General features: G+C 43.1%; 1 protein-coding gene across 1 annotated transcript in view; it reads right to left on the bottom strand.

Moving 5' to 3' along the window:
- Positions 1-993: 993 nt before the first annotated feature.
- CACNA1G (calcium voltage-gated channel subunit alpha1 G) overlaps positions 994-13,400 on the bottom strand; it is a gene marked incomplete at both ends in the record, with an annotated part of 137,925 nt that continues 125,518 nt past the window's right edge. The window contains 4 exons of the mRNA XM_080629628.1: positions 994-1,842; positions 5,537-5,706; positions 8,250-8,439; positions 11,450-11,584. Of these exons, the coding sequence (XP_080485754.1) occupies positions 994-1,842; positions 5,537-5,706; positions 8,250-8,439; positions 11,450-11,584 (1,344 nt within the window). The remainder of the gene's footprint in view (positions 1,843-5,536; positions 5,707-8,249; positions 8,440-11,449; positions 11,585-13,400) is intronic.

Here is a 13,400-nt window from a genome sequence, read left to right as displayed (position 1 = left end):
TGTCTGCACTGAATTCACCCACCAGATCTTAAATATGGCTCTACCCTCCTTTCCTCATGGGCATGGACAGGAGGAGCTCCACTGCAAACAGCGGGTTTATAGAGGTGTAAAACTCAGCAAAAGGAATAGTCTGTCTTGGAGACACTGGAAAAACACCTCAGGAGCGACCACAGGCTTCTGCTGCCTCTGTTTCCTGGGAAGGTGTGAAAATCAGCCATTGACATGAGCTTGTGAGTCATGACCTACAACATCCTTTAGTGAACTCAGTGTGGTGTATGGTTAAATGGCTCTACATTCACCATCTTCAGACATCTATCCACATGTTGGACCTTCCTGGGTTTATGCACTTGCTCTCACACTGGATGTTCGTTTTATGCAAGATTGGAATATTATTCTGTTAAAAAATTGCCACTGCATTTCTACACTATCCAAAAAATCTTCTCCCCAGAATATCATTGGAGTCCAAGGGGAAAAATAAATTACATTAAATAATCCTTATTTACTGCTGACTGTGGGATACATTTCCTCTGTAATGCACTAATTTGCTACATTTTGTGCTTTGCAAAACAAAACGAAACCCAAACAAAACAAAACAAAAAAAGAGAAGGGATTAAATATATATTTTTTTTTGTTTAGGTTAAAATATTCATAAAAACCAACTTTATCTCAGAAATATTCTGAGATACATAAAATAGAAGAAAATTAAATGAGTCTTTAGTCACAAAATGTACTACATCCCGCAATACTAGATTCAATTAATTTAATAAAATATAATATACATATAGATTCTGCACATTGTATTGCTTTTACCTAAGCAGAACATATGCTTAAGTAAGCGTGATATAGGTTAACCCCTTCTTTAACCAGCTGGTTCTTTAATCTTTCTTTGGAAATTTGTTACCCAGTGCCATTTTGGAATACAGAGTTTCTTTAGGTTTTTCTTTTTCTGTTACATGAAAGGAAGAAAACATTTGGCACCAACAGAAAAGTAACTCAGGAGTCCATTTCCGTCTGATCAAAGGAAAAGCTAGGAAGTGTCAACAAGTCTTTCTTTGGGGTAGGAGATGTTGAGATACTGTCTGGAAGCAACGAATCCCCTATATCCATGGAATCCTTGGACTCACAAGATGGAGCACGCCGTCTCAAGCAAACGTCTCCACTGGCAGGTGAGATGCTGTGAGGTCCTCTAGGTAGCAAACTCTGTCCATCGGGGGGATCTATAGATATACATGGAGGGCTCAGTTTTTTCTTCTGCCGTGTCCCTTGCAAGCCTTCCATTTCACTTACCACCTGACTTATGAAGCCAGAAGAGCTAGAAGTGGAATGGTGCTGAGGGCTGTTTTCCATTGAACAAATTTCGATTGAATGTCTCCTTTGATCATCCAACCAAGAAGGTGGCTTTTTGAGAAGACCCTGGGTGTCTACGCTGTGGTACTTCTTCAGGTCCTTCAATGTCACATTGCCGGTATTGCCTATGCTCCTCTTAGGAGTGAGAGGCTGAACCTCTGAACAGGCACTCGAGGCTGTACAAGTTTCTGAAGGCTCTGAGGAACTGTTTATTTCAGACACTTCTTGGTCCATTGAATCTCCAGGTGTCTCCCGACACGAGTCTGCACAAGCACATGATGCTGGTGCCTGCTTTGAAATATTACACTGATTGTGGGAATGCTGCTGCGTACAAATGCTTGCCTGGCTCCATGCAGCCGCCTCATTCGCTTCTGAGGGCGTCAGAGCCACTGATGACTCCTCCTTGAGCACAGCGGGGACATTTGGGTCAGAGCGTTCACTCACCTCAGTGTGGAGATTTTCCTTGCTGTCCAAAGAGTCATTCCGGATAGCCATCTGTATTGGAGCGCAAAGGGATTGGGGAGGAGGGGTGTTGCCAGATGAGAGAGACAGACCGAACGTAGGTTAGTAGCAAGCAAGGCACAGCATTTATAGGGCACTCAACTCTGCTGAGATACCTCAGCACAGACCCACTGACTCCTATAATGACCTGCGTTATAGCTTCTAGCAATTCCCATGCATCAGAGGTCTGTGTGTTTATCCCTGTGTAAGCAACAGCAGAATTTGGCCCTTCAGTCTTCATAAATGATTGACCTTTAGTTTTCTCCTCTAAGGATGGAGGGCTGCAAAGCCAGAATGCCAGCAACCAAACTGAGACACATTCTTGTTAGGCAAAGGATGAGGGTCTACAGCAAAGCCCTTTACAATTGTAGCAGCCCAGGTATGAGCAGGAGAGAAAAGATGTGCAAGTGAGCCTGTGTATTCCCTTCTCTAGCTCAGGTGATGCTGAGGGCATGGAGCAGGATCCCCAGAGCCAGCAATGCCAGAGCAACCACGCTCTGTGCCAGCATCAGGGCAACAGCCTGTCCCTGGCTTTGGTCCCCAGGCTGGAGCCACAATTCTGCACCATCTTAACAGCAGGGGAGCTGGAAAAGCTGGAATCCAAAGCTGAACTAATAATAATAATAACCTCTAATTATAACAGCTTATTCTGATGCTTAAGTTCAGGCTTCCTAAGGCACATTTTGCCTTGGCCATCTTGAGCCATATGCAGCATCAGTGCCTGCTGGCAGAGAGAGCCTATGGCTAATTTTGAAGGCTTTGTCTTTTCACTGCATCCCTTGTTAAAAGGGTTTATAAATCAACCTCATTAACCGGCCCTAAAAGGCAGAGTCTCAGTTTGAGAAGACTCTGAAATGATCTTAAAGATTAAAAACTTCCCAGAGAAATGAGTAAATGTGTGCAGCTGGTCTCAGTTTTTACCGATGTGGAAGGAGATGGAATTCCTCACGCTGAGGAACGCTTTTGTGACAAATCTCCCCAAAATGATCTTAGAATTTAGATAAAAATTGCCCCGCAAGGATCGTTTGAGCCAAATGATCTCTACTGAGGCAAAGCTCTCATCAGCTGCAGTACGCACATGTGTGTGTGCAGAATCACAAGTCTATTGCTGTATCCGCACGTTGGGCTCCCTTTGTCATCAGTGAGAATATTTAATATGGCAAACCAGTTTGTCCAATGCTGGTGAATCCTTTCCAGTTAGAATTTTAGAGCATAATCCTGGCAACTAACTACAGTCACGAGTGGAGCTAATTCTGGTCTCCTCAATGCCAATAGTTTTATACTGAGTGTTTGCGAGAGGAAATCATGTTCATGTCCTAAGAAGAGACACAGACCACACAAAAAAAAGCAGAATACAGAAGCAAAAAGTAATTGTTGCTATTACTTTTGCTTCTACACCAACCTGTGTTGCACAGAATGACAGTGTTAGTCACCACCAGCTCTTTCTTTCCCTACAATACCAGCATCTTTGGTAGCTGTTAGTAGTAACTGTACAAATGTTTTACTGGTTTGTTTCAAAATAAAAGGACCCTCTGCCATCCCATTGGGCTGTACACCTGTAGTAGCCACAGCTTGGAGTGGACTACACCTTGGATACACAGTCCTGGAACCAGAAAATCAATATCATTTCAATTTCAGGTAGCATTCCCCATGGAGAAAAAGCTTTTGTGCAATGCACTGCCAAGGAGCGTGTTCCTCAGCAGGGGCTGTTCTCTCAGAGCATCCAATCCCCTCATCTTCATCTGTGAATGCATCACTAACTGTCAAACATTCCGGAGTCTAAACTGCACATTACTGTGGGGATGTTGCTCACTCTCCAGCACTCTGGAGGGGAAGGGAGGTGGAGCACACAGGTCTTAATGATGGAGGAAAGTGCAGGGACCAGGTATGTGGTGGACAAGATTTATCTATACACAGATTTAGGAAAGGAGAGAGGGGGGTGAAAGGGAAAGGAAAGAAAGAAAAGAAAGAAAAGAAATCAGAATTACATGCAATATATGTAACAATAAGGAAAAATGGGTACTGCAAACCAAAATGCTTTGCTAGCTTGGGCCATTATGATGTGCTAGTAACAAATTAGTGGTGGCAATAAAAGGAGCCAAGCAGAGAGCACTTGAGCAAGCAGAAGTGAAGGGAATTTTGCTTCTTTAAGGACTAAGTTTCACAGTGTCTGGCCATCTTGACTGCAATTAACAGTAACAGCAATACTGCTCTGTTGCCAGGAACAACCTTAATGCTCCCATTAGCCACTGTAGGAGCACCCTGATACCTGGGAGCGTGCCCAAAGCAACACCTCCCTAACCTTCAGAGGGACCTATCTGGCCTGTGGACCATATCTGCTCACTGTTCCAGAGCTTTTTACTCTCTGAAATCTCATTCCAAGAGCATGCTCATGTCACTGCATGAGCAGAGAGGGGCGGAAGGGGAATAAATTAACATAAACATGAAAAGGCTGAGAAGAAGCAGCCTTCAAAGATATGAACAAAATTAGGCTGAGGAAGATGGCTAACATGGTAATTTATTATAGATAGATCTGCTCAAAAGGAAGGGTCTGTTATTCATTAGAAAGCAAGAGAGCACAGTTATGAACTGGAATCGTGACATCAATTAGTTTCCCCATTAGCAGTGATTGGGGTAGCTGCGCAGCCCTGTGCAAAGGAATACATGCTAGGAATTTCTTATGTCAACTTAGTATTACAAACTAATGTAATTGTTAACCTTGGTACTTCACACTCATTTTTTAGAGCTTAATGAATCAACTGTCTCATTTGTCAATGTCGATTAAAAGATTAAAGAAATGGGAATATTTCATGCAGGTAAGAAATTGCTTTGGAAAAAAATAGAACCGATCTTTTTTGTGTATATAAAATCAGGCATGAAACTACTGAAGCAAGCAGAGTTTGGGAATCAGATGTGCCTCTGGTCCTGATCCAGCTGCACAAGGAAGTATGCTTAAATATGTGAGAGTGAAGCACAGAAGTTTAAGTATTTTACTATAAAAGATAAATTTCAACTTATGCTTCCAATCAACCAGACTGGAATCTTTGATTAGATCTCTTAGATCTTCAATTGAATCAGAATTTAAATCAATGCCAGGCAAAAACCAGAGATAAAACCACTTGCAAAATAAAATATGTTCTGTTCTGTGTATACTCAAACTTTTCAAAAGCACGCAGGAGATTGAAAATACTCAATTCTCACTGTAAAAAAGATGCTTTCCATGATGGCTTTTCATAGAAGACATCCTGCTTCCTTTAGAGTTTTCCCTTTTTGAGAAACCAGAGGAGTCAGAGGAAGGGAGACCTGGGATGGAGTTTGCAGTCCCTGTGTCCTTTCAAGCACTGAGAAAATCACAGCAGTCAAGAATTAGTTCCTTAACCTCAACGAGCCCCTGGGGAACATTTGGCTGCATTTATGAAGAGGACTGAAAGAAAATGAAAACCAAGTGCTAGCAATGTGGAGAACATTTAGGCACGTTGCCAAAGGAGATGATACTCATCATGCACGTTCTTTGGAGACTCCTGGATGGCTTTCAGATCAAACTCCATCAACCTTTTAGTTATTTCTGTAGGAGAATTACAGTTCCCCTGAGGTTTCTCTGTGAATCCCTCCTTGAATTTAAAGCATGGTTAACCTGGAAATGCAACAATAGAAAACCTCTGCACGCTCATGATCGTAAGTCTCTTACCTGTCTGCGGAGCAGCCTTTCAGCAGAAGGAGAGTGAACCTGCTGGGAAACCTGGGGCTTGCTCTCCCTCACCAAATAGTCATGAGCTCTCATGTAGTGAAAATGGTCTTTTGGAATTTGCAGGAGAGAGCTGGTGTCCGCTGGCTGTGACTGCACTGATGCCTTGGAACCTTTCAAGAGGGAGAAGAGACAGAAACGTGATGATCCTCTGGGGATGTGTCTTAATCTCAATGACCTTTCACAAAACATTGCTCTATTGCACCTTGGACCAGACGGGCATGGCAAAACCACTGAATTCAGCAACTGGCTTTCCACGATTGGGAAAAAGCTCCCACTTAATAATAAATTATTCCAAAAGTGTCTATTATTTCATTTTTCTTGGCATTCTCCCCTGATACAACGGAGACTAGCTCCTGTTGAGAACAGAAAATTAGGAACTAGAAGTTCATCCTGACTGGCAACTTCTACATCCCTGCTTTAAGGCCAATAACTTTGAAGGCATCCACACATCTGAACGCTGCAAGGATCTGACTTCGAAAGACTCCAGAAAAGGATGTCTCCATACCTGAGTGTTTGAGACCAACTGCTGGGATCTCAAAACCAGTGCACATACTCGATATGAAGCGAAAAGGGAACGGCACCGGGCAGCTTTCAAGGCTAGTTTTCCAAAGCATCCCAAGAGAAGGAAACACATACTCCCCAGCCTCTTCCTGACCCTTTGTGGTTGCTGGCTACTTCTTCTAAAAGGTTTGAAATTCGGCATGCTCCCCCCCACCGAACAGGCTCAGCGTTTCTCAAAACAATTCATTTAACCTGGACCTCATCCCAGAGAATCTCATTTGTCCTGGAATCTTTCCCAGAACAACAGCCCCATAACGAAGGAGTATTCAAACAAATATCTCCTGCAAGTGCCAGTGTTTCTGACAACAAAACCTTTCTCAGCTTGAAATATTATGGCTTAGTTGGGTCGTGAGAGTGATTTATTAGAGGCGGCTGGCACCTCTGGCTATCTTCACAGCACTTTATAATATTACAGACTGTAAACAGGTAGGGGTGACTTCCGCCACCCTGAAAAGCAGTGACATTGGAGGTGGAACAGGACAAAGATGTGTACGCCAAGATTTGGGCACCTTACCCATCTCTGAGCACTTTGGCCTGCTTAAGACGATTGGAATTTCAGCAGCAGGAGAAAAAGGCAAAGGCTTTAATTGCTTAATGTGGTTATGAACAAGGCATCACCTTTCCAAAATACTTCTCCTGCATCCCAGTGGAATGGTTTTTCCTGTGGATTTATAAGGGTGCAATGCCTGCCCTCCCCGAGCCAGGGCTGTCAGAAGGGGGTATTCATCTTGAAGAAAGAAGGGACTCAGAAATTACCCATTTTGGTCAAGTTGATGTTTTTGTTGAAGGCAGAACAAATGCATCTGAATTAAGGGTCAGAAAAGAAGCACTGGAAATTCCCTCTATAACAAACAGGATTCTTTTGGGATTCTCTGGGATTATAACTATGAGGAATTTCTCAGCTGTTACAGAGAACCATGAATTCTGGCTCCACTGAAGGCAATGGGAGCCTTGCTATTGGCTCAGTGGGATTCAACCAGGATTTTAGCTGCACCGCTTGCATTATGTGCAAACAGGTTCTTCAAAGGACAGCTCTTGACCTTGAAAATCCTGTGTTATGGCAGTGATTTCTCACAACTCCAGATTCATCTTCCTCCAGTGTCCACATTTTTGCTGCTGTTCAACAGTCGCTATTCATCCAGATTCTTATTACTATGCAAATTTCAACATCTTATTTCTAATCTATTCAAATCTCCTCCCATTCCGAACAGTGCTGAAATTATGTTCTGCTTTAGAGGCTTTCCAATGGCAATACTTGTAAAAACTCCTCTGTCTTATCTGTGACAAATGTCTAAAATGATGGTGTGTACAGAAGAATTAAAGACAGCTCCATTCATTTACCAGCAGAAGGTAACTCCTGGAAATTAGAGTAAATGAAAGCACATTCATAAGCACCAGGAGGCACCTGCAAGTACAGGTACAGAGGTGGACGTAGAGAGTGAGCCCCTGGTATCTGCAGTACACTGTATCTAAGAATATCTCCAAATTTAGCTGTAAAGTGTATATCTCAGCCATGCACACTGGGAAGGACAATTCTGCACTCTTATTTTCCATTCATCTCACACTGAGATCTCTCTCAGTTCAGCACATTTATGTTCATTTCGCAGGCATTTAGAGGCACCATTTTCCCATATTTCACAGATGTTCCCACATAGAACTCTCAAAACCTGCAAGAATAGGTACTGCTGCAAAAAACAACTGACATGAGGAAATATCTTTCTGCTGGGATTTCTGCTCTGCGACCATAGCTAGCTCCACTCAGATGGATGGAACCCAGGCTGTAAGGACTGCAACCTTCAGGGAATCAGGCAGGGGGATGACCAGCATTGAGCCAGGGCAACTGCTCACTGTCACGTTGCCAAATAGAAAGGTCAAAGGAAAGGAGTTATCTTTAACAACATGGACTTTGCAAGTTGTGGAGGGTCTTTGCAAAGCCATTCCACAGATCTGGATACCAACAGCTCATTCGAAACCAATGGCAATGGCCAATTGCCAATGGCAATCTGCTGCCTCCTACTGAATAGCTTGGAAAATCCCAGCTAGTGCTTTGTATCAGAAAATCCTGCTCCTGTCCCAGCTGACAGACACATACCTGATTGGGACTTGTGGTGTGCCGGATTCCTCTCACCCAGGGAAGCAGGGCAGGGGCTGGAGTACGGCGGCTGGAACATGTAGCTGTCATTTGGCAAAGAGTGTGTGCGCCCAACTGAAGGCTTCCTCACACTCAGCAGGTCCTTGCCGGGAGACAGGGTCAGCGTGTCATCTTTGGAGCGGAGATCAGCCTATGGGGAAAGGCACAGTGAGGAAGGAAGATGTGATGGGATGGAAAGAGGAGAAGTGCCCAGAAATGCTAGCGACAGCCATTGCAATCAGTATGGCACGATGGGCATGCACACTGTCAGTATGTAAAGGTTGCACGAATGGATCTACCAGGAAGCTCTACCCCTCATTTTGTATTGTCAATAAATTGTCACACAGAATGAACCACAAAAACAGAAGCAGCAACACTGTAGTAATAAACCATGACTATTTCAGGGGTATGCAAAGAAGGCATCATGCCTCAAGGCCAGCAAAGGTCACATGCTTTGCATAACTTTGATCCTCTGTAATAAAAGTAAAGCTCTTTCTATGTGCCCTCATCAGCAAGTCAGACTTTTGCAAAGATGAGGAGTTTCCTCTTCTAACAATAAGAGAAAAGAAAACAAAACCAAATGCAGGAACCAGTTTACAGAAAATACTCTCTAGTCTGGCTCACAGGACAGTTTTATTGGTTTTCCTTCTCACATAATGAGTAACTAAACCCATTTTATTGAAAGGGATATCTAAACCTACTGCTTCAGGGTTAAAGCCATTCTCTAATTAGAAGGGATCTAACACAAGAAAGGGTTACTGTATATATGTTGGCTGTGGAGTTTTTACAGCCAAAGAGTCTCTTAGAATGGGCAACTCCAGAGCCAGTATTGAATGAAGTGGATTCGGGTCTGATATCATAAGGAAATATCTCCATCCCAGAAATGTTCTTGGGTGTTATTGTGTTGGACGGTATGAGCAAAAATGGAAGCAAAGTCAGCTTCCCTGGTTATTTCTAACGAAAGAAATATTTCATCTTTAAAAGGTCTCCATTGAAAACCACAGAAATAAGATGTGACACTGTAGCCTGATACAGTATATTGCTGATCAGTTTTGGGGAACTTTAAATCTTATTTTCTGACAGATCTTCCCTGCTCTCAGTGCATTACAGGTTTGCTGAAATCAACACTGAGATTTTTTTTTCCCCAATTTTATCCTTCAGTCATAAAACCAAAATTTCACCCTGGCCTTTTGTTTGCACAAGAAACATGATGAGACAAAAAGGAATTACAAAAAGGAAAAAAATAATGAGGAATAAAGAAAAGGAAAAGAAAGGAAAACCACCGTTGTAAATTTAGTGGAAGAAATGGATCTGCACTGTCATGCAGCATTAGTTTCAGTCCTCAGGAACCTGCTGATTTGGACATAGCCTGGATACAGCCTAGATAAGAGAGACTGCAGTCTCCTGATACAGCGCAGGGAAGGAGAGAGAAACCTGTGCTGCTAAAGCTGAGACGTGGGTTCTCGTAACGTCTCTGTTCCTCCCTGCCTTCCTCTTCTGAGCAGCATGTTTATTCTATTTAGCTTCCACATTATTTAGCTTAAAGCAGAGAAGATGGCCCAATACCTGAGGTTTCAAATTCAAAACCATTTGGATCTGAACACAAGTATTTGATTTCGAGATCCTATCCAAACCCAACCTTTAATGACCCTTTAGGTTCATTAACAGGATCCAATACCACAGCGGGCTCGTTTCCACTTTCTGATGATCTCGAGGGAAATCTCATGAGTGAACTTCATGAAAACCAATGGCTGCAGAATGGTCTTGTGAGCCCAGCTCACAAACAGAGCAGTGGAAGCACATGACTGTTCAGTTCACTGCTAGGTTTGAAAAACATGTCGTTTTGGCCTGACTGAAAATCAAATCTGAGTTTTCCATGAATTAACACACCCCACCCCCCCCAAATCCCAACCCAAATCCATTTTGAGTCAAACAAAACGTTCTGAGATAGTTTTCAACTAAAGCTGTGTCTAAATGAAGTATAAAAATGCTGCATTTAGAAAAGATCTCAATGAAAACTTGCAGCGTTTCAGGAGTTTGGGAAACTGTTTTGACTTTGTTGGTATTGACACAAATCCACAGAACACTTTGTTCAACCTGGATTTGCTTTTCATTTTATGGAGAGAAACCATCTCTTTCAGTTATACCCTTGGGACTGCTGTGCTGTCAAAGAGATTTGTCTAATCTCAGCCCAGCTCTCCAGACTGATTTTGAAACCAAAAGGCCATTACAAGCGTTAAACGTAGTTCACAAAATCTTTGGCACATGATGCCATGAAGCATGATGGGAAATATTGTCACGGTTTAAGAGGTGTTTCCCAAATAAGTGCTATTAGGATGGCAGTTGACTCGGATGGTAGGAAATTTATCAACAACACAAACATCCAAAGGCAAGTACATGAACAACAACAAAGAAAACAAGAATGATCCAAAAACGCTGGAGAAGGAGTTATGTCTGTTGTACAGCAGAAAAAAAGCACTTGACTGCTACACAGCTAAAAATGTCTAATGTTTCAAAGAGGAGATGGTTAAGGCAGGGTTCAAAATACTGGTTATTTCATTCAAAAAGACACAGAGGAGTCCAAACATTGTTTTGGTTTTTGGCTTGATGGCTGCTAGTAAGAATTCCCAAAACAAGCAGCATCTCAGACAGATCCCCATCTGATATTTGTAAAACAAACAGTCTGGCACCAGTCACACAAGAAGCCTTGTGGTGCCTGTGTTCATAAAGACAAAAATCCAGTACAAACCAAAGGGTTGGAGATGATCCCTCAGCAGAGGACACGAGCCATTAGCTCGTGGGTGTTGCTTCCACACAGCATCACTGATTTGTTTCAGATGGGGAGGAAATTTCAACCTTGTTGCTTTCCAGAGCATTTTTTCACTATTTATTTTACTTGTCCAAAACACACTGGTTTTACATAAGACACCAAAGGAAAAATAGAAATAACTACTTGTTCCTCACAGGGAGCCAAGTTTGTGGACAAGAGCTATAACAACCCAGGACCTAATGGCATTAAGGACAACGTTCTGTTCAGGGGGAAGGTTGGTGCTATTTGGAAATGGGCTTGAACAGAAAATGCCATTAGGCAGGTGTAGAGAGGCGGAAGCAGTATTTCGAACCCTGTAAACATCAGACTATACAGCGACCAGTGTATGTACATTGCTTTCCAGAGCATTAAGTAAGTGTGTGTTAGTATCATCAGGAAAAGAGTCATCCGTCAGAGCTAAGGACCAGGACTTTTCAGAGAGAATATCTGACGTCAGAGACAGAGCCTCCATCTCAGCTAGAGGGATCTAAAGGGAGAGATGATTAAGCATAAGAAACCAGGACAACAAATCTTTTGGAAAAGAAAGAAAACAAAAGGTATCATAATCTACATTCTTCTAGACATAAAGCAATAAGCCTGCAGTGGGAGAAGCTACATCATGCACATTGTTACTGGGGACAGAACGTTAAAGAAATGAAATATAACAAAGGAATGAAAAAAAGAAGAGTGGGACATTCATACTTAAACGCTTACCAATGATCTGGGAGGGAGTTTAAAACCATACACTAATGCTAGCATTGTATTTTGCTGTTCTCCTGTCTAGATGAAGAACCAAAAGTAACTTTACTTTTTATACTAGAGAGATTTATCCTTTTGGCTATAACCAAATACAAGAGGCTTCAAGATCTTCGGACTTCTCTGAAGTTGTTCCTACCTAATAATTATGCTGTTCTCTTGGCCGCTGGGCTAATCCAATTGAGTCCACAAAGATTCCCCTAAATCATTTTGCTGGTGGGGTACAGAGCATGTCCTTCTCTGCACTTTAAGGAGGGTATAGAGACATCCCTCTCCCCAAGAGGCAGATGGGACCATAATTAAGTTCCGAATGGCTAAAGAGGGATAGGGAGAAACTTAAGGCTTGATTTCAGTCAGCAAATGCCTTCCTGGTGCCTTCAGCAGGTTTTGGTCTGCTAAATAGCCTCCAGTGCCTGGGTAAGCACCAATAACTGTACAACCCTGTACCGATGTGTCTTGCATGAACGCATCCCTGCTGAAGGCATTCAAATAACTGATAAAAAATTCTGTATCAAAATGCTGATGAAGCCCTGTCCCTACACACAGAGCTCTTTACATAGGAAATATGAGACATCACTTGTGGTTTTTGGAGAGAAAGAGGAAAAAGAAGACTGCAGCATCTCCCCCTTGAGCAGCATCCCTGCTGCCAGGCACTGCGAAGAGGGGTGTTCGCCCTCAAATGCAGGCTCAGCCCCCAGCAAATCCTCACCCTGGGTATGTGTCCAAGGCTGGTGCTCAGGGCATTGGGGCAGCATTTCGTCAGGTATCCTACAGAAGTGGCTAATCAGGTGCTTCCTTTTCACTTCTCACTGTGCATTTTTTTCCCTATCCTCTATGCTTGAAAAGTCTTTCAACAACCATATATCTTCCAAGAGAAACCACAGAGGCCCAGATCTGTTGCATTGAAGTTGTTAAAGGGCTGGATTTCCTCACTCTTAGCAATGGCATCGATAGGGTGAAATAAACCCAGTGATGAGTGAACCCTGAGAGGCTCAAAACTTCAGCTGAGATAAGAGGGTCAGGCTCCTCTCATCTAACCTTGGGTTTGATATCTCCTCTAATACAGTCATCTGCTGGCAGTGGATAAGAGAGATGCTTTGAAAGACCTCCTGATTTCGTATGAGGCTCCCCAAAAAAGCATCACTGCAGAAGCTGGCAGCACAAGGACAGTGATTCCTAATGGGGCGGCACCAGTCGGAGCCCAGGCATGCAGGGAAAGGCTGTGCTAAAGCCTGGTGGACACCGACAGCTCCTGCCTCATGGAGCCGCGCTGCTGGAGCTGCTGTTAATCAGGTATCTTTCAGCAAGTCCCAGCGCTGCTCTAAATTCCTGACTTGCCTCAGAACATGACAAATGGTGTGAACAGAAAAGCCAAAATGTAAACAAAACATCAAATTCCCCCTTCAGCCTCCGTGATCCCGAAATTGAGTTTGAAGCCATCAAAACCTTTTGTTGGGAACGTTCAACTGATTTATGCAGGTTTTAATTATTGGGGGGGGGGGCGGGGGGGTGGAACCCCAAGCTCAAATTTTGAAAGAAAAAGTGAA

This window comes from Psittacula echo (assembly GCF_963264785.1).
Source record: "Psittacula echo genome assembly, chromosome: 14".
Classification (NCBI taxonomy): domain Eukaryota; kingdom Metazoa; phylum Chordata; class Aves; order Psittaciformes; family Psittacidae; genus Psittacula; species Psittacula echo.
This window is presented reverse-complemented; position numbering and strand designations above follow the sequence as displayed.